The following is a 20,588-nucleotide window of genomic DNA, read 5'->3' on the forward strand; positions in this document are numbered from 1 at the left end:
TACGCGTGAGGAACGGAATGAACTGGCCGCTGCACGCGCGCAGCGGGTCAGACGCCTCAGCGGTGGAGGACGTTTCTTCCGCGAGAACAGCCGTGCCCTGAGGGGTCGGAGGTCAGAGGCAGCAGTTGGTTACACCATGGCTCTGGTTAGTGGACACACGCCGCTTGGAGCGGCTCTCCTCTCCTTGTCCGCGCAGCAATATGGGCCATTGGGCGACAGGGACTCAGCCTGGCTGGCTGCGGCGGCTGAACACAGGGAGCTGATAGAGAGGCATCGGACCGCGTGGCTGAACAAGTTTGACCTGAGTTGACCCTCGCGTCACAACAGATCACAGAACATGGCAGTGATCAGTCATTAAGCTCCCGTCACCGGACGGAACAACTTAGCAATGCCGCCGGCATTTAATGACGTAAGAAGTGCAGATTTGACACAGGTCTGCGTGACGGCCGTGGGAAAGATAAAAGGGTATACAGTGCCTAACTTCTACTCTGTGCTTCACCTGATCCAGTTCACCGGTGTAGTGGTCGGTTTACATTCACAGAATCCATGCTGCAGCCACCCATCAACCCCAGTCGTAAAGGTACAGAGGCTCTGACAGTGCCCCTGGCCATGCGCCAGTGCGCTACCCACCCGCCGCGGTTGTACAGGTAGTAGGGTAGCAACCCCGGGTAGATGGGCTCTACGAAGCGGCGGTACGGCCCCCGCAGCAGGCCTGCCAGGCGCGGTGCCCGCTGCGCGCCGACCAGCTGCTGCAGCAGGCCCAGCTGGGGATTCGGGTAGCGCGCACCGATCAGCTGGCGCAGCAGCCGTCGGGCCAGCTGCGCCTCCACGAACGAGAAGCCGAGTCGCGGATTGGCTGATGGCGCGATCAGCGAGCGCACCGGCCGCCGGTAGGCCAGCGCCCGCGGCGATATGTAGGTGGCGCTGGCACACAGTGCCAGCGACACCAACGCCAGCAGCGGGAGAGCTCTGGAACAGCACGACCGCTGGCGTAAGCAGAGACGCAGCTCAGCGACATCGAGACCGACAGCATCAGCGACGGCGCAGCTTGCGGCAGCGGGATCGTCCACAGTGCCAACAGCGGAACAGTTCTTCAGCAGCGGATCCGTCAATGGCGGTGGAAGCAACCACGCAGCAGCGGAACTGCCGGAGTCAGCTGAACTGTAGCCGACGAGCCACCGTCTTCTTGGGGGCCCTTTTGAGACGTTATCATGCAGACGGATCCGCGCCACCTGCTCCCTAGCCCTCCCCCTGCTCTCCTAGTCCTCCCGTCTGCCTTTCTTGAACTCCCGCCTGCCCTCCTAACACTCCCGCCTGCCGTCCTAGCCCTCCCGCCTGCCCTCCCAGCCCTCACGCCTGCCCTCCTAGCCCTCACGCCTGCCCTCCTAGCCCTCACGCCTGCCCTCCAAGCACTCCTGCCTGCGGTCCTAGCTCTCCCACCTGCCCTTCCAGCCCGCCCGCCTGCATTCCTAGTCCTTCCACCTGCACTCCTAGCCCTCCCGCCTGCACTTCCAATCCTCCCGCCTGCCCTTCTAGCCCTTCTGCCTGCCCTCCTAGCCCTCCCGCCTGCCGTCCTAGCACTCCCACCTGCGCGCCTAGCCTCTCGCCTGCCCTCCTAGCACTCTCGCTTGTGGTCCTAGCCCTCTCTCACGCCCGTCCAGCCCGCCCGCCTGCTATCCTAGCACTCCCGCTTGCAGTTCTAGCCCAGGTAGTTTACATATAAGAATAGTTCTGCGCAAAATGCGAGGCAGGATCGGCTCAAGATTTCAAGTGGCCATAAATCGCACGGTCTTGTCCGGCGTTGTTGTAGGAGCAGTACGATGAGGTAGAAAAGGCGACTACGGCGACTTTAAAATCACATGAGGGTGCATCTGGACGAATTACACTACACAAACATCACAAGGTTGAAACGGTTAACGAACATACCCATGTTGGCTGCACAAAACACATCGCGAAGTACACAAGGTTTGCGGTACGATCGGGCTGAACTCGACCGGTCGGAGACCCCCGTCTGCGCCCTGCGGATGCCGGCCGTGCCGGGTCCTCTCGCCTTACCTCATGTTGTGCTGTGTTGGGTCGCCCTGGGCACGGTGCTCGCCGGCTGGTGGCGCCCCATGGGGGAACGGCGCTCTTATACGGGGCGTGACGGCTGGTGACGGCCCGTCGCGCCGCGACACATGGAGGCGCAATCAAACCGTCTGCAGCCGGTACAAACAGGCCGACGGCCGCCAGCGCGGCTGACGGCCGGCTCAGGGCCGGCTGGGCCGCGCCGCGCCGTCACCCTACCCCGCCTGTCCGCGGCGACAAACACCACGGCCGGCCGGCCGGCAGCGGCGCCGCCCGACTGGCTAGCGTGGTGCCACCGGTGCGGCACTTCCACGGATGCTCCGACTTTGTACACGGATGCGCAGGCGGTACCGGGAACCACGGAGGATCACGGCACGTCGTGACGGCGTGTCGTCGCTAAATCTGTCACGTGCGATGTCGGCCCACCAGCACATGGCACCTCCCGCTGCTGTTGACAGTGGGGTACAGACTCAGTCTGGTAAGCAGGCATTGCAATAGATTCTCGGATGATTGTACGCCCATAAGCCCTGGAATAGTCATCATTACACATTTTGAAACCAGCTGATAGTTCCAAAGCAACCGCAGAATATGGGTAATAAAACAGACGAATTTGACGACAAGGAACGTCTCCGGCCACTGAGAGGCGGTAAATGTCTGCTCGCTCCTGACCACATGATAGCGCATTCGAGCACGCGCCTGCTTGCCTGCTCCAAGCCACCAATACCAGCGCGTGACTCACCTATGGAAGAGGAAATCTACCGCAGCGTAAGTGGAAACATAACGCAGCGGCAAGCGGAAACATACACATGGCGCGCCAACTGGATGTCGATCTTCTGATTATTCCTGTATTTTGTTTGCTGTTTTTGTCTCACACAGCACTGTATTTTTGTCACCGTCATGATAGGCTGTGTCACAACGAAGCCATTGACCAAGCCAGTCAGATGCACCGTCTATTTAACAGACAACACGCGTGCGTATGATGTTACAGAACTGACCTGACTGGCCCAGCCGCGGGCTTTGCTGCGACAGTGACACCATATGTGTGACACCAGTGACACCTACAGTGACACCATGGCAGGAAAATCCGTTTCGCGCCAGGCAGCAGTAACAAGCAATGTGCCTGGACGGTCGACGCTCCGCCCGACGGCGTCTGCATACGGACCGCTCACGAGGTGTACTTGGCACAGCACATCTGAGCGTGGGGAGCCGGGTTCAAAACCGACACACCGCGCAGTTTACGGGTCTTGTTGCGACAGCTGCGACGTTCGTGATCATGCTGGCTACAGCTGTGGGTGAAGTAAGTAGGTACCGTGATGGCACGCAGCACCATACCTTAAAAGACTAGTAATTGTGGATTTCAGCTGACAAAACATCACGCTTGTCGTTAAGCCGGCACGCGACGGCCGCATGTCGCAGCACGTGCAACATCGGCGCGCCTCTTTCATAAAATCCGTGAGAAGAAGTGTGCCGAGTTGGCCTGGCCAACACGCCCCGGGAGCATCGGCGCGGCACCATTCCACCGCCGTCCGGCCCCCTGTGCCACGGTCAGCCGGGTCGAGTCGGTTCTCCGAACCCGGCGCCCGAGGCGACAGTGCGTGTTACACACCTCCCGCCGAGCCGACGCCGCTAATAACGACCCAGTTCTGCTGGCCGCCCGTCCTCCGCCGGCGTTTTTGTGTGCGTCTCACTTTCTCTGTGACACGCCGCTGCCCCGCACATTTCGCGTTCCCGCGGAGGTGGCGCTCCGCCTGGGCCGCCCCGACCAGCCCCGTGTCCCCGCCCGCCGACACGGCGCCGGGTCAGGGTCACCCATACCAGGGATCGTATCCGGCGCCACATGCAAATTCTGCTCCGGATCCATCAGCGGCGAACGCCCGGAGATGGGGCGGCGCGCCGGGGCATCGGTCGGAATCCGTTAGATGTGTCATGCTCCGTGGTACGGTCGCCAGCCGCAGGGAAAACGGCGTATCTTTCCGCTCGCGCAGCCGCCACACAACACACCGGTGAAAGGCAGCGTTCGGATAAACTATAATGTATTCTGCACCCATATAAAGCATCGGACAGCAGGAAACAGAGGCGCGTCTCGGGTGGGGAACAACCTGCGACCGAATAAATACATGAATAAGTTACAGCGACGACCTATGCCGGCCCAAGTCAGGTTGTCATGCCGTCAGGTTCTGCACGACGACACCCCGGCCGCCCACCTCGACGCTGCGGACGCCGTAGCCGAGCTGAAACAGAGCGGAGCGTCGGTCAGACGGGGAGACGGAGCGGCCACTCCCGGCCGAGGCGGGCGTCGCAGGGAAACAGCGAACCCTCCGGTCGTGGCAGAGACCGATGCTCTCGTCCCCCGTCCCACCACAGTGTCGCAGCAGCGGGTCGGGGGCCGGGAGCACGGCACGTGTGCTCGGCGCATGCTCTGTGCATATCGCTAGAGCCCTTCGGCACAAACGACAGCGAATACGCCAACCCCCGCCCGGTACCGCCAAACTACGTACTGGCGCACCACCGGTACTCCAGTAGTTCCCATTAGCTCCCACTAGGCGTTCGCGCACAGTCTGCAGCACGACCGGGCCGTGCGGGATGTACGAGGATGGCCCCAGAAGCTGCCGCCAGCGGCGTCACTTCCGACCCGCCCGACACGGGAAGGGGACAGGCGCACGCCGCCAGCGACGACCACGCCCCATGCTTCGAACACTTAAGCCCCGGGAGCGTCGTCAGCACGCCGCCTGGCGACGCGCGCCCACCCAGCCACTAAAGGATTGGTTTACGTTACAGACCGCCGGCGCAGACGACCTTCACTCCCCATCAGTGGACGCCTCCGAACCCACAGATATGTCACGCAACGGCCCTGGCCTTCCTCTGCCGGGCAGGACGCAATGACCGGGCACCAATGGAGCCAATTCAGCGCGTCAGCCCGGAAATCGGCCATCAGATCAAAGCCGGGTGACGGAGCACGGGTACGAGGGCTACGGTGCGCCGCCTTTTTTACTGAGCCGCTGCTGACGCGGCCAAAACACTTCCGCCGCGGAGAGGCGAAAAACAGCCTGTGAGCGCGAACCAAAGCCGACCCCCACGCACCCCTTTGGCGACCTCCGCCGAGGCGGCACGGCCCTCACCTTCTCCAGATCCTCCTGTATCTGAACCTTCTTCTTGTCCGGCGTGTCGAGCGGCAGCATCACGATGGCGAAGCCGCCGCCGCCGGCGCCCGTCAGCTTGGCCGTCAGGCCGTGGCGGGCGGCCACCAGACAGATGGCGTCGAGCGCCGGGTGCGACACGCCCAGTGTGCTGAGCAGGCCCTGGTTCATCTGCACCAGCCGCTCCAGCGCCGGCTCGTCGCCGACGGTGAGCGCGTCGCGCGCCGACTCGGCCAGCGCGTCCATGGCGCACAGCACGGGCTCGATCACGCCGGCGAAGCGGTCGTCGGCGCGCCGCTCACGCACGCGCTGCACCAGGGCGCGCGTGTCGCGCGGCACGTGCGTGTCCACCAGGAGCACCTGCCGGGCGGACGGGGCACGGTTAGGGGTGGCCTGGGGCGGTCAGGGACGGCCTGGGGCCAACGGCGGACGCCGAGGGTGGGCACATGGGGTGGGGGGGGGGGGGGGGGGGGGAGGCGGATCACAACGGCGCCATGAGCACAGTGCGTCACCAGCTATGGATGCGTTCGTTTCTGCATCTCGGAATAGACCGTCGAGTGGTGGACGATCCAGCGACAGTCTCCCGCCAAAAGCGGTGAGTTCGGGACGGTCAAGCCTTGTGTTCCGCGAAGACCGTCGAACGCGGCATGGGTCTTTACATCCAGCGGGTATTGAACAAGATGCAGAACAGCCTGTGCCTCCACATACAGGGTGTCAAGTGAGGAACGTTTGACTCTGTGCGGTACTGTGACGGGATGGGGGACGAGAGCACCGGTCCCAGCCAACAGCGGGGTATCTTAACTACCCTGTCGTCAGCTCGCGCAGCCGAAGCTCGGGCGCTGATAACGCCGTGGACATGTCTACCGGATCTCGATAAGCTCTCGCGTCAGCAAGCAGAGGCGCACACAATACCCGAGCAGCTAATGAGCCAGTGGCGCGCTTCACTGATGCATACGTACACTGACATGCGTCTGGAGCCGGCAACAGGGGTCGTCAGCCCACCGCGACGGAGCACGCCACGCCGGTGCCTCGGGCCGCGCCGCTTGACGTGACACCGCGCCGAGCCGCGACGGCATGCTCGGCACCCGGGCTTACGTCACGCGGTGCGGTGTCGCCGGTCGCGCCTGCGCCCGCCCACGGACCGCTTGCCCTGCCCCGCCACAGTCACGTACGCCACCACCGGCGCCCCGCTGGCCGGGCAAGCCCCCGCAGCCGCCTGAATGGGCCCGCGCGATTGTCTGCCGTCTGCAATCTAATCTGGCCAACGCGGCCTCTGACTTCGGAGGTCAGCAGGTCACCGACTCCAGCACCACCCCACACGTGCAGGAGTCAGGAATGGGCCACCAAGGCGGTATTTTCCGGCTAAGGCCACGGCTCACAAAGCCGACCAAAAAGACTCACAAAACCCAGTCCTCGAGGTTACAGCCAAAGCCATTCAAGCAAGTCTGCACGACTTAATCAGGCTGGGTGCGCATTTCGTTTTCGCAGCGCGATTTCGTACACCGTGCCCGACAACCGAGTATCGGACAGGTGCCCGTCAGTGACTGCGCCGTGGGGTCATTCGTTTGCCTAGATGATTGGAGTATGGCGGTGCGCGCATCTGTATCGTGTGTGCCTGATCCGGGCCAGTAGCCGAACGCCCGTGCAGCACTGTCAAGAGCGGCGCGAATTCAGGTTCTGTCAGCGTGGAGGGACTGGGTGCGGGGATACATCATTTCAAACGTTACCACCTGCGCGAGGCATGTGAGGGTCCCCCAATGACCTGGCTTTGCACGCATTTCCCGTGCATATGTTTGGCCCGGCGTGGGCGCGCCACTCGCACGACTCTCCAACCGAGTGCGAGCGTATGGTAGGGGGCGCGATCGTACCTCCGGAGCGCGCGCGCCCACACCACGGCGTCTCCACCGACCTGAATCAGCTGAGTATCCTGCAGCGGCCGAATCTCGCTGGCACGGAAGGTCAGCGCGCCGCCGTGCGCGCAGATGGCGTTGTCGATGCCGCTGGCGTCGCCGTGGATGATCTGGTCGCTGGTGTACGCCCAGCCAGAGATGAGCTCGCGCGTGACGGCGTCCGGGCGCACCTCCTCGCCCGTGTGCAGCGTGAGCCGCTCGTGCGCCGACGGCGCCACCTGGTGGTAGCGGTAGAGCAGCGCCGTGACCAGGCTCACGCCGTACGCGGCCGAGCTGCCCAGGCCGGCGCCGGTCGGCAGCTCCGAGCGCACCTCCACGTGCACGCCCGGGAAGCTGGGGCACAGGCTGCAGTACAGGTAGAAGAAGGAGACGAGAGCCAGCGCGTGCTGCTGGCTCAGGTCGGGCACGTGGCGGTGCACGGCCTGCAGCAGGCGCTGCTTCAGTTCGCGGCTCGGCGAGGTAGGCACGCGCCAGTCGTTCTGCACCAGCTCGGCCATCCAGGCGCGCACCTGGGCGACGGGCCAGCTGCGCCGCAGGCCGATGTCGGGCAGATCCAGGCTGACCTCGCCGTCCGTCTGGTAGAGGTTCAGTTTGGTGCGCAGGCCCACCGACACGGCGATCGCCAGCCGTTTGTACACGACGGAGTGTTCGCCGAACAGGATGATCTTGCCCGGCGCCGAGACGTGCAGCACCGGCTTCCTGGCGTCCGCCATGGCACTGCTGTCGCTGCCGCTGCTGCTACCTACTGCTTCTCCTGCTGCTGCCGCCGCTGCTCCCACTGATCCGGCGTCAGTGTCTTCTGCGAGAACGCGTGGATCTCCTTCAGCTCTTTGCTCAGTAGTGAGTTGACGAGCCTGCGGGGCGATCGGAGAGAGAAGCGTCGGGTGTGGAGTACGCACAGCTGTCGGCCGTGACTCACGCCGCCAGTCAGCCCACCACCGGGGAGTCCCACCTCCGCCTTGCACGGTCCGGGCACACCCACCCCTCACCACGGTCAGGGCCACATCACGTGACCGGCGGCGATCAGTCTGGGCTCGTTAGCGCGGGCGGCCCAAGGGACGGCGCGAGGCCCTGCAGCCGCCACACACGGCGGCGCGCCACGGTCCGCCGCCGCCCTGCGGCCCGGCATGCTAATGCTTGCGTCAGATGTGAAAGTACCCGACCCAATGTCGGCACGTTCTCACCAATATCGACAGTTCGTCAGCTACCGTGGAGCCAGTGCGGCGGCGGCAGCCGGCGCTCTCCACCACCGGCCGCTCGCCGCCGGACCGCCACACCTCAGCGTCTCCGCCGGAGCCTACGCCACTCGGTTGCACCCCTATCGCCGGCCCTGGCCGTGGCCGACTCAGCCGCAGACGCGCCCGGGCGGCGACGGCGGCGGCGGTCGGCGGCGGCGGGCGGCGGCGGCGGCGGCGGACGGGCCCGGCCCGATAGTGCAGCCTCACGCGGGCCCGGCGCCGGCGCCGGCGAGGCGGCAACGAAGGGGGACGGGGGAGGGAGTGGCTGATACGGCCCAGAGGGCGGGCGATCAGCGCGACCCGTCGAACCGTGTACGCCGCCAGCCGAGCTCGAATAAACAGCGGCAGGGCTGTTGTTGGGATAGGTTCGAGGGACGGGCAGCGGCAGAGAGGAGCCGTTCGGCAGGACACACAGGCCTCCTATAAGGCATGCACGGTGCTGCATTTTAGCTGATCTTCCTCTCAAACGAATACATCTCGAATGCTCTCGAACAAACGAGCACGGCAGCCGCCAGCCACCGGGGGAGCCGGCAGCGTCACCACCGGGTGACGTGCCGCAGCGTTCACACCACCGGGTGAAGTGTTCACGCGGGGAGGTGAAGTGCCGCTCCACACCAGTGCGCGGAGACAGCAGCCACTGGCGACGCCGGTAAGCGTCGTTCCCAGGGCTAATTATAGCCCCGGGCCGTCAGACGGCGCACGGCCGCCGAAGGGAGAGGGAGAGGGAGAGGGAGAGGGAGAGGGAGAGAGAGAGAACGGCAACAGCGGCCGGCGCAAGGCCGGATGCGCCGGCTCGCCGCCGACTCACGCGGCAGATAGAAAGGGATGGGGCGGCCGGCCAATCCGGGTCACGCGCCGCCGCCGGCGAGAGAACATACGCAGTGGGCGCGCCTTAGGAGTCGACGATTGTTTAATTAGGGGAATGCATCATACCGCAGCGCTGCTTACCAGCCTGAGACAATCACAGTACACGGAGTGCGTACTCGGCAAAGGTTAGGTTGAGCCAAGACGTTCCCGCGCTTGACAGCGAATGGCGCGTCTTGCGTGAGACGCGTTCTCACCGGCAGCACCTGACAGATAGCCATGCAGAGCGCAGTAGCTGCAGCCAGGAGCCTTACACAAGGATCGTCATGGACAAGACGGTCCCGTCGACCGGGTCCCGATCCTCCCATCCCTCCCCAAAACGCCGCCCCCAAGGCACAGACTGTACGGTCAGCCGGCGGCGGCCGCGCGCCAGCCCCGCCGTGGTCAGGGCGGGAGGACCGGCTGCCCGCAGCCGTCCCGCAGCCGGCGGCGGCGGCCCGGTCGCCGCGGTCGGCGACGCCACTTTCTCTGGCGATGACCGCGCCAGTCCACACTCCGACGCCGTCCAGAGCTGGACGGGCGACACGCGCCGCCGATGTCGACAGACCGGGCACGGCCAGCAGAGACGGTCCCCTCTGACCACGGACGCCCCCCACCTATGACAGCCCGTACGTCCCCTACGGTGATCCCCACGGCCGACGAGCGCGATTCTCACGCAACTGACCACGGTGCGCAGCGCCGCTCCACCGCGGCGAGGCCGCAAACGGCGGCGCTTCAAACCGCCGACAAGCTGCTTCGACCTGTCAGCCGCGCACCGTTACCATTACGTCATGGCGCCAGGCAACCGAGTGCGCCCGCTCGATTGACAGCTTATCGCTAACGTGATGTCACCAGCTGCAACCTCCGCCTCCTCCGGGGACTGTCTGGCCGGGGCCCAGCGGCCGTCGTCCATTAACATTCGCTGCGAGCGCGGCTGGTGCGATCAAAGTCGCCGCCGCCGCCCCGCTGCCGCCCTGTACGCCGGCGCCCCGGGACCGCCCGGCCCGGGGGCGACGGCACCGCCCGGCGCCGGCGGCCACGGTCGTCCGTGACCACCGCCGGCACCGGGCCGCGGTATCGACGTGCTACGCCCCCTCCCCATGACAACGACCCAGCGGCTGACGCGTCGGACACCGGCGCCGGGCCGGCGGCGCAACACAAAAAGCAACGGCAAAACGAGATCGTCGCAACACGGATGGACGGACGGACGGCTTGAGACGCGCCCGGCGAGACGCCGACAGCGAGTGAATGACGCAATGACAGATCGCCTCCGTCGAGCGTACAGCAGACGCGAGAGGAGCCGGCGCGCCGCGTCTCGTGCGCCGTCGTTGGTGCGGTCGCGACGCCAGTTCCGGTCCGGACGTCCGGCGGTGTCGGCACGCTATCTGCGGAGCCGGCGGCCTCAGGAGCCCGGCGCCGGCACCGACACGTCCGCAACCCCGGAACCGGGCGCGGCGCGCCGGCTGGAGGGACGAAATCGTCCGGAGGACACGGTCCGTGCTCACGGGGGCGCGCCGCACGGCACGTCGGCAGCGGCGGGCCGCGGGCGGAGGCCGCTCTCAGGCGGTGTACGGCGGCTGCCCAGTCGAAGACACGCTTGTCATTGGCAAACTGTCCCGAGTTAGTTACCAGTGACGTCGCACGCGAGCACGACTGCACGCCTCAGGTGTGGGACCGCTGAGATGCGCATTCCTGTGACACCGCGGCAGCACCGCGTCGGGAGGGCGTCAGTCGGTGGGACGGAGTCGGGCCGACCCGCGCGGCTGGGGACAGCAGCCACCGGGCGCCCAGGCGGCCGGCCTCATGCCCGCCGGTCCCGACGGGTCACGACCCCGGTCTGGGACGGCTTGGTACACCGCACAGCGAGCTCGGCCCCGGCCCGGCGCGCTGACGACCGGGCCGCGCGAGCCCGCCCCGGAATGCTGCCGCTGACCTTGAGCGCAGCCGGCGCCGGGGTAAACACCTGCAGTCGCGCGCGGAGCATATCGCCGGGCGACATCACACGTCCATCGAGTCCTCTGGGACAATATCGGATGCCAATGGCCTCCACCCACCGTGCAAACTTCAACCCGGATCAAAGTCGCGTTATCGCCTCATTCAAACGACAGCGCAGCCTACAAGGCATAAGCGGCCAGAGCGCTTGCCAGCGTCGGCCAGCGTTGTGGGGCCCGGAGACGGCGCCACCCCCGCCCGCGCCAGCCGCACCGCCACTCAGCCGGGCACGGCTCTCACCTGTGGCGCGCCAGCAGTGGCTTGCCCTCAAACTGCTTGGAGACGACCACCACGGAGAACTTGCCGCCGCAGCCGTCCGACTCGTCGAGCACTTCCTGGAACGGGGCGAGGAGCGGTCAGCGGCGCGGCGGCCGGCGGGCGCACGCAGTCGATACTGGAGCGGCCGGAATACCGGCCTGGCCCGGACCACCGACGGCGAGCGGCAGGATAGGCGCCGCGGCGGGCACGGGCCGTCGGCCGTGGGGCGGGCGTCAGGGCTGAGCTCAGAGACGTGCGGCGCGTCGCACCTGACTCACCCAGCCCTGTTCACAATTCTGCCACCGTGCCACCTCCCCCAGCGGTGATTACTCCGTCTCCCGCAAACACCGGCGCGGACGCCGCGCGTAAACAGACGCGCTCAAGCCAAGCCTCGTCCGCCCTGCCGAGTCAGCAGGGGCGGCGGCGGTGGCGGCGGCCCAAAGCCGCCCGGTCGGACCCGAACGGGTGCAGCCCGACCGCGTCGGCCGGTGCCGCAGCTGGGCGCGGGCTGCCGGGCGCCGCGGCCGGCCGGGGCCGTTAGTCCTCTCTGGGCCACCCGCTCCGCCGCCGCAGCGCCGGCACACCCGAACGGGCCACGGCACTCCCTGGCGGGCGGCGCCCCGGCGCTCCGTCCGCACCTAAGACCTTCGCCCACGAGGTCCGAGGGCGTCCTCGTCCCGATGCATGCCGGTACAAACACACGCGCACACGCGCGCAGTGGCTTCTGCAGCTTAACGCACATCACGCTCGACAGAGCCGCCGCCTGCGCGCGGCCGACGGCAGCCGGCGAGGACGAGTCGGCAGCCCGCGGAGAGCCCCCGGCCGGCCGGCGGCCATTTCACGGGAGGCGGCGGCGTGACCTTGACCGCGCAAGCGCCGGACGCGGCCCGATACGTCCGGTGACGGAGCTCGTCTCGACAGTGCCGCCGGGCGATGACCGCCAGCGAGAAGGACGGGGTGACGGCGACGCGTCCGCTCTCAGCAGCCTCACCGTGCGCAGGCAAGTATAACTGAGTGCTGCCGAGACATCCGACACGGCAGCCATGCACCGAACAAAGATGATGTAATTTTTGTGGAATGTGTGAGCAATGCGTGCATAATGAGCCAAAGCGATCAGGACAACCCACGACGTATCGTGCTCTGCGAGCCGGATCAGCCGTTCGTCACGGCCACCAGCTATCTACACACGACGCCGGCGCGTCCCGCTATTTCAGAATAAGTAACAACAGCCGCGGCTTGGACCGTGGCCGCCTTTCTCAGCGCGTTCCGTTTACACGGCGTCCACCTGGTCCCACGGCTAGTTTCTCTGAACGCCGACGCCGCCTGGTCCTGGGGAGCGAGTCACTTCCCACCAGCCGCCGCTCTCCCCCGCACCCACCTGTCACCGGTCGGCCGCCGTCCGCACGCTCTGCTCGCTCTGCCCGTCACCACTCTGTCTCCCGCGTGCCGCCGCTCGCGCCCGCCGCTCGAGTACTGCCGGCCCAATGCGCGGCCGCCGCCGCCGCTGGCCGATATAGCGTGGCGGCGTGGGGGGCGGGACTTCACAGAGGGAGCGTGCGGCTGACGCATGCCGCTGGAAGTCCCGGCGGCGGGACACCAGCGGGGACGCGGCGGCCGCCCGAGGCGCGGATAGCACCCGCCAACAACAGGGCCAGGGCCGGCCGCGATCGGTGACGCATCGCGGGGATCCCCAGCCCCGGAGCCGGTCCCCATCATGGCATGCAGATGCATGCCGCATGTAACAAAATGCACTTCACACGCCCAATGAGCTGTAAGTTTTAAGTCCCTAAAAATGCATTCACGCACGGAACACTACTAATGAATGGTGTGATTAACACCTCTGTTATCACAACCTGGTAAAATTAGCACCACCTGGCGCCAGGAATGTCTATTTGCATTTTCCTCTGATGGAATGCCCCCGATTGTCTCATGACCAATGCCCCCCTATGTCCCATGGTCCACAATGTTGATTTCGCCCCCCCCCCCCCCCCGTCCACCATGCTGCTTTGGGTCTTTCCACTCTTTGTGCTAGAGTGTAGGAAAAATGACCACAGAGTTGGATATCACACAAAGCTTACCCTAGCTGGATATCAGTTGATAACCACTGCTGCTGAAATAAATGGCTATTCGGTATATGATCCGAAATTTTTAAAAAGGCCATCCGCCAAAACCAAAGGGCAAAAGTCATTGGGATACACATCTGGGGAGAGATGAGCTTGTCGGGCCCCAGGCTCGAACCCCGACAAACTTCTACCTGCCGCCGTTCATCCCATCCCATCCCATCGCGCCACTGGAGCTTTATGACGCCTTCAAGTACTGAGGCGTCTAGGCTGAGGCCCAGCGCTCTGACAACCCCAGCCTCTCACCCTGGCAGGAAGGGCGGGCACCGCGGGGAATCGAACTCTCCGAATCAAACTTCCGGTCTCCCAGACGCACAGCCCAACCAATACACTTCCGGTACCGCACGGTCGTGTCACCACTCAGGCCTTCTCTGTCACATATAGCACGGTCAACTGGCTTGTTTTTCGTACTTCTTCCCAGCTGATGGCTCCAGGCAATACGCGCCGTGCAATATCACTGGGGAACCACCAACGATGAGCTCTCTCAGCCGCCCAAAAGCTGACGGTGCCGACTGGTTTGCACCGGATCAAGCCCGGAAAATCCTCAGTACAAATCAGTATTGATAACATCAATCAACCTGCTGCCAACCAGCTGGCTTAGGCCATTGATGGCCAGCGTCTCAGCATGCTCTACGATTTGACCAGCTTACTTCATCGCCTAACGCGGCGCATAAGCCGAGCCAAACCTTGATTGTGCCACTTGAATGCTGCTGTATTAACGGCCCGTCAGTCGTGATGTTTCGCAACCACTACTTTTCGTGAACTCCTAGCATAATACTTTGTTTGCATAATTTGTTAATCATTACTTCTCACCGCAGTAATTTACGATGCTAATTTTATCATCTTGCACTTGCCGCTTTCGTTGCTTCCTTAGTTTCATTTGCAAAAGTTCCAGCGGGGAGCTCTTTCTGGCCAGGCTATCTGGCCAAATTCCTACGAGCATTAAACCACGCCCGGATTCGAAGTTCCCCAAAATGCGAACGGATAGGGTGGCAGGAACGATGAGACACCCTGCGGATTCCGAACCAAGAATGATAGAGCTTCTCGGAAAGCAAAACAGTGGGTTGTCGTGAACGAAATCTCGCAATTGGTTATACGTCTGATTCTACTGTCAATAACTGACCGCACTTATACCGGGTCAACATTCCATAATCCCTGAACGCATCGTACTTTTTCAGTTTTACATGCGAATATATACAAAACCATACAACGTAGCAACATGAAAAATACACACGCGTGTTCGTTAGTTAATTTGAGCATAAAATGTGGTTAATGTGTTCCGTGCGTGTATAAGAGTTGAGGGCTACGTTAATTCACGCAGCACCACTCTGTAACCGTGTCACCTCACCACCCGCGATCGGCGGAGTGGTCAGCTACCGCCCACTGTCAGCGCCGGCAGCGGAGGTCGTGCAGCGCCCCTCAACAGACGTCACTGCCCAAAAGCCAGAAACACTAGGGCGCATCAACCCACATACCAAGACGAGGACAAATTGCACGGTTCTATGCGCCGCCTTGGACAGGGGAGGGTATTGCTGACCACCAGCCCATGCGTGATGAATATGTAGGAACGAACAAAATCAGAAGCAAGGAATCACTGAGGACCATAAAAACGCTAGTGCAAACAACTTGCATCCACTCTGAAGTCCCGACCAATACTAAATATCAATAACCGTCGCACTTGTTAATACATCTACATCCACTTCCCGCTACTCACGCCACCAAAAAATCAAGCAAAACTTGGGCACTCCAGTCTGACCGGAATGACTTGGTTTGTAACATAATGTACCTATGCACTATCAAATCTGACTCCGCCTTAGAACATAACCAGCATCGATGCACATAATGTACCTATGCACTACCAAATCAGACCCGGCCTTAGAAACACAACCAGCAGCGATGCAAGTTCTCTTTTCACTACCCACATCGGGTCGAACCAGTCTAAAATGGCTGAAGTAGAGACATGTAATTGTTGAATATGGCTCCGAGCTAGCGAGCCCTTCGTTAAATTCAAGATCTAGTCAGAGCAACATCACAGGTACTTTCAACCTCCCTACAGTTGTGCTGAGACGCATTTGAAAGAGTGACGCAGCTAAGTTTGACCGAAATTGGCTTCTTAGTCATGTCTTAGTTATCTGTAACTTCAGCCTAGCAGATATTTCGAGCCAATGGGATGAACGTTTATTCCGGAGTTAGCATATGCCTTATCGACCGACAGACAGATCGAAAAAAGAGTGCTATCAACAAAACAGCTTTATGCGTGTGAAAGGTTCATTGTAATCACATTTTTGAAAGGAACGTCTTGCCCGAATTCCTCGCGCGGCTCGTTTTTATACCGGGACTAAACCGAACCGAACCGAACCGATTAAATTCACGTGGGACTGACCAAAGTACGGGTCTGCTCAGAACATGATGCATTGCGTCGGTGAAGTCCTTCTTTTTGCTGAGGACCGCAGTAGGACACTACTATTCGTGATGGGATCAGCAACTGCACTAAAAACACATCTTTGCCTGATATCACGTACCTACCGGGCCCCGCCTGGATTTATGAGTATCCACCTGGAGCCGAGCAGGTTTGGTTGCCACCGGCTTCATCCCTCGTCCTGATTTGTCGCTTTTCATGACGCGTACTGTTGGGGGGGGGGGGGGGGGGGGGCGATGCAGCCCCTGCCATTTCCAAGCTAAGGAAGTTGCTGTTTATTGGAGTTTTCGGGTGCGTCGACTGCAATGGCCATTGCGCCCAACCAAACTAAGAAAGATAGAGCTTAGCGGAAAGTTAGCTTCAACGGGAGCTTGCGATTAGGAATAACTTAATGTTGCCAGATCAACAACAGACCCCATTATGCTAGGTGATAGGTGAAAATTTCCCGAAAATTTTCGGCTGTACCTTTTACACATAAGAGACCATGCCTCGTAGCGACACGAAAGAGAGCATGCCCCAGGAGTGGATCGGGTACCGGCGGATGTGGCGGTGGCTCCCCCGGTCTGACGAAAGCCTGACTAGTGCTGTGGATGGGCTGAGCGCGCGGCCGGCGGCACGCGGCCCTCCCCAGTCACAGACCAGCAGAAGGCCGCGGCGGGGGGCCGCAAGTACGGCTCCCAGTCAATTACCCTGTTTACATGGGCAGCTGTGATTCGAATTAAGCCGGGACCCGTCCTCGATCCGAACTATCCGGCCCATGTATACACTCACGCGCCGTTCCGCTGATTCGAATCGTGCGCCGGAGGAAATCCCTTCCCGTGAGAGGATCATCCGTTCAGGAAGGGATTTCGTCCGAATTATCGGCCGTCAGCTGTCTAAACAAAAAAAAGAAAAATGCCTGGCGCACGCAGTTCTGTTCATAGCCATTTCAGCTTTGTGCGGTGTTACCGCTTTTCCACGGGTTTTTAGCTATTGCTCGAGACGGTTCAAGTCCAAGATGGTAAGGGAAAAGAGAAGGAAGGTGAAGTTGACATCATGCTGCTAAAACTACTCTTATTATTGAGGGCCTTGAGTGGCTAGCAGCACAGAAATGCTCACGTAATTTAGCCTTGCTAGGTGCTTGATCTATGCAGACAGCAGGCGTCGACGGTGTTTGGTGCTATCTTTCCGCCTAAAGGTTAGATTAGTTTACATCTGGGGCAGGCTCCATGCGTCCAAAAGCCAGATGGAGGTAATATGGTTATTTTATATAGCTTTGACTTCTCATTTTAATTTTTGGATTGCTCAAAATTCTTGCAGAGAATGCCTCCAAGTTTCGTTCATTAAGTTAATACCTTAAGTCCCCGGGAGTGTTTTTGCAGATGTTCCTTAAATTAGGTTGCTGGTTGCTTGTCAGTTTAATTTGTGTGAGAAAGGTAGCTTAAAAATTGCTGCACGATATGACGGATGAACAAATATAGATCATTGCAGTCAGCTCGAAATGTGAACTTTTTAATGGTAGGACCGAAATTGCCCAATGATGGGGTCAAAACAGCAAGAAAGCAAATGTGAACACTGGATGAAAATAGTCATCATCATTTCTCTGCTAAATCCAAGTTTGTGTGTTCCATGTGCAGGAAAACAGTGCATAAACTAACACGTAACACGATGGCACATGCTGCATGGAGAACACGTCTGTGTTGCATATCATCACCTGTTTTTGTGCTGGTGATTAAATATGTCACCTTGGTGCTTTTTTGTGATGGGTGTCTTTGCAGGCCACGAGGTAGGTAATTCAACTGTTCAACAATTCTTGCAGAGAGTGCCAATAGTTTCTTTCATTAGGTGAATACATAAATGCCCCAGGATTGATTTTGCAGACATTCCTCCTGTGACTTGAACATTTGGTTGACCACCTATTGGCAAGAGGGATGTGCTGGATATTGGTGACTGGCTTGTCAAGGAAATATGAAGTTACGTCACACTGGTAGACCAACTGGCAAGGAAGCGGGGGCTGGAATATTTGTTTTTGATGCAATTAGGCTGTTTTTTGCTTGTCGGTTTAATGTGTGTGAGATAGGTAACTCAATAATTCCTGCATGATGCAAAGGATCAACAAATATAGGCAATAGATCATTGCAGTCAGTGCAGAATGTGAACTATTTTTAATGATGGGACCAAATTGCCCAGTGATGGTTCCAAAATGTCAAGAAAGCAAATGTGAGCACTGGATGAAATTAGCTGTCATCAGTACTCTGTCAAATCCAGGTTTGTGCATTTCATGTGGAAGAAAACAGTGCATAAACTAAGTAAACCTAACCTAATGCCACATGATGTGCAGAGAACATCTGCAGTGCACATCATTACCTGTTTTTGTACTGGTGAGTAAATATGTTGCCTCGGTGCTTTTTTTGTGACACGTATCTTTGCAAACCATGAGGTGGATAATTGAGCTGTTGCTATAATTAATCATTTGTTATGAATTTTGAGCCCAGATTGCTTTTGTCATGACAGCTCTGGGGCTGGTTCACGTTATGATCTTTGGACTGTGCGAACACGGCTGGTTTGTGCCACCTAGCCATCAGTCCATATCAGCCAATGCTGTTGACTGCAAGGATATCAAAGTAGTATTTCAACCCTAGTATGTCAAGAAAGCAAATAGCTGCATTCTGACTTGCCAGTCCATGCCAAGTCTAAATGGCAATGCTGCCCTCAGGTACTGATGATGCATTGGATGGGGAAAGACGACATAGTTACACAATTTTTGCCACTAACTATGTAGCATTCATGAGTCATTTCTGTAGCTTAGCTCACTGTTGCAGGCTGCTCATAAATGCATTGGTGCGGGATTAAGTAATGTGTTTCTTGGGCTGCGCAAAGTAGATGACATGATGCTGGGTGGCATACTGATGAGTGTGGTAAGTTTGTGAGTGTCATTGGCCAATACAAGAAAATACTGATTTCGTGCTAGCCAGTTTCCCGCTAGTAAAAATTTGCATATAACACTGCTTATGTGACAGATTTGGCAGTGCTGACTGCGCAAACTCCTGTGTTTCAAGTGCTATGGCTTGTGCTGTAGCTACAAAGCCTATGAGTCCCGCACAGATCATTTTTCCAACGGAGTCCACCTTCCTCCTCGCCCTCAAAGCTGTCTCGCGCCCACCATGGCTCGTGACATTCGCCATCCATACGCAGAGTACCGGCTTTTTTCTTCTTGTTTTGTTCAGTTCGCCTCAAAAGCGCAGTTTTCGCCCATAACCCGTTCCTTGGTTCGAACTAAGCGGGATCGAACTATCGACCGTTAATCCGACGTAAAGCCGGTTTCGCCCATGTAAACGCCCCTCGCCGAGAGGGTTAACGTCGCATGATCCGTTCCGATCTTAATTCGAATTATCCTCGGCTGCCCATGTAAACCGGGTAAATGAGACTCCATCTTCACACGTCTCCGCCTCGGGACAAAACTCTGCGGTGTCCCGCAACGTAACACCGGTCCAGGGAGCTAGAATCGCTTTTGAACTAGGGTGGGAATGAAAAATTCCATCGCAAAAGACCGTGCGGGAGTGAAAAAAATCAATTTATAAAAGATGGAACTTACGAGCTCGTGACTGATGCTTCAGCAAACAAAGACATCTATATCAAGTTGGCATGGACGTAATATCAGGAACATGACAAAACAATTTCGTTTTTTTAACATCATAGCCCATTTAAGTGAAACAGAATACATTAACACGCGCTCGGGAAGGGGTGGGGGAAATTACTCCCCCCCCCCCCGAGGACTTTTCCCGAATGGTTTCTGAACGGCGAGGCGTAGCCGCGTCAAATTTTGCATAGCTGTAGAAAATTGCATAGCAGATCGTTTGACACGCAAATTTTAGATGTACCTTGTCAGGTCGCTGACCTATGACAGGTCAAAGTCAGCCCATGGTTTCAGCGAAGGCAATTTCTGGGGAATCGTTCAATCTGACACAACAACGGAGTGTTTTACGAAGACACACATCTCTGAGATGCTTTCTTAGGCACCACAAATATTGAATGAGCACATAACGTTGATCTAAGGTCAGGTATGAAAGTCAGACCAAGGTCAAAACCAGTCTCATTTATTGCTCTAGGGTTTGCTATACGGGATAGCTTCTGGTGCTCATTTCGAATTTATAAACAGCTGGGACCGCATCATACATCTTCAGTTGACTTATTGGAGGTTCAGAACAGGCCATTGATCTAAGATAATCCAGGTCGAACTTTTTGTTTTAGGAACATGCTGCCTAACGTGATCTTTGCCGCTTATTCAAATACAAAACTCAGAGTAAACTCAGTCTTGTATCATTTGGTCAGCATGACCTTCAAAGGGTCGAAAAAGGTCAATGACCTCAAATGGGCTCGTGATCTTTTGCTTAGAGACATTTGCCTAGGTTTTGGGGCGCTTTGGAGACCAACCTGGAATTTGACTTTGACCCGAAGTCTTATTTGATCCTATCTTATTTGACCCGAAGGTCATGACCTAGGAAGCTGAAACATTAACCTAAGTGAGTTCACGTACAGGTCAAGACACCCTGTAAATTTGGTGTCTCTAGCTTTCTTAGTTTCCGAGATCTCAGAGGGGCGGTCAAATTGACCCCCATCCCAGC

At 59.3% G+C, this 20,588-nt stretch overlaps 2 protein-coding genes across 2 annotated transcripts in view; both read right to left on the bottom strand.

Moving 5' to 3' along the window:
* Positions 1–4,192: 4,192 nt before the first annotated feature.
* LOC119109697 (mevalonate kinase-like) lies at positions 4,193–7,831 on the bottom strand. Its single transcript, XM_037233426.1, has 3 exons — positions 7,114–7,831; positions 5,187–5,564; positions 4,193–4,298 (listed from the first exon to the last, which is right to left on the bottom strand). Exons 1-3 carry the CDS (start codon positions 7,825–7,827, stop codon positions 4,230–4,232), a joined length of 1,161 nt encoding a protein of 386 aa, XP_037089321.1. The 5' UTR covers positions 7,828–7,831; the 3' UTR covers positions 4,193–4,229.
* Positions 7,831–20,588, bottom strand: part of LOC119109062 (bolA-like protein 2) — a 29,452-nt gene continuing 16,694 nt past the window's right edge. Inside the window, exons 3-4 of the mRNA XM_037232599.1 lie at positions 11,428–11,522; positions 7,831–7,968 (exon numbers count right to left, since the gene is read on the bottom strand). Coding sequence (XP_037088494.1) covers positions 7,857–7,968; positions 11,428–11,522 — 207 coding nt within the window. The 3' untranslated portion in view covers positions 7,831–7,856. The remainder of the gene's footprint in view (positions 7,969–11,427; positions 11,523–20,588) is intronic.

This window comes from Pollicipes pollicipes, unplaced genomic scaffold (genome assembly GCF_011947565.3).
Source record: "Pollicipes pollicipes isolate AB1234 unplaced genomic scaffold, Ppol_2.1 Scaffold_7231;HRSCAF=8579_pilon_pilon_pilon, whole genome shotgun sequence".
Taxonomy (NCBI): Eukaryota; Metazoa; Arthropoda; class Thecostraca; order Pollicipedomorpha; family Pollicipedidae; genus Pollicipes; species Pollicipes pollicipes.

Coding starts and splice junctions, on each gene's coding strand:
- LOC119109697 (XM_037233426.1), bottom strand. CDS start 7,827: ATGGCGGACGCCAGGAAGCCGGTGCTGCACGTCTCGGCGCCGGGCAAG. Junction 5,565..7,113: donor AGGATACTCAGCTGATTCAG/GTCGGTGGAGAC, acceptor TCCGCCCGGCAG/GTGCTCCTGGTGGACACGCA. Junction 4,299..5,186: donor TACAGGAGGATCTGGAGAAG/GTGAGGGCCGTG, acceptor GCTCTGTTTCAG/CTCGGCTACGGCGTCCGCAG.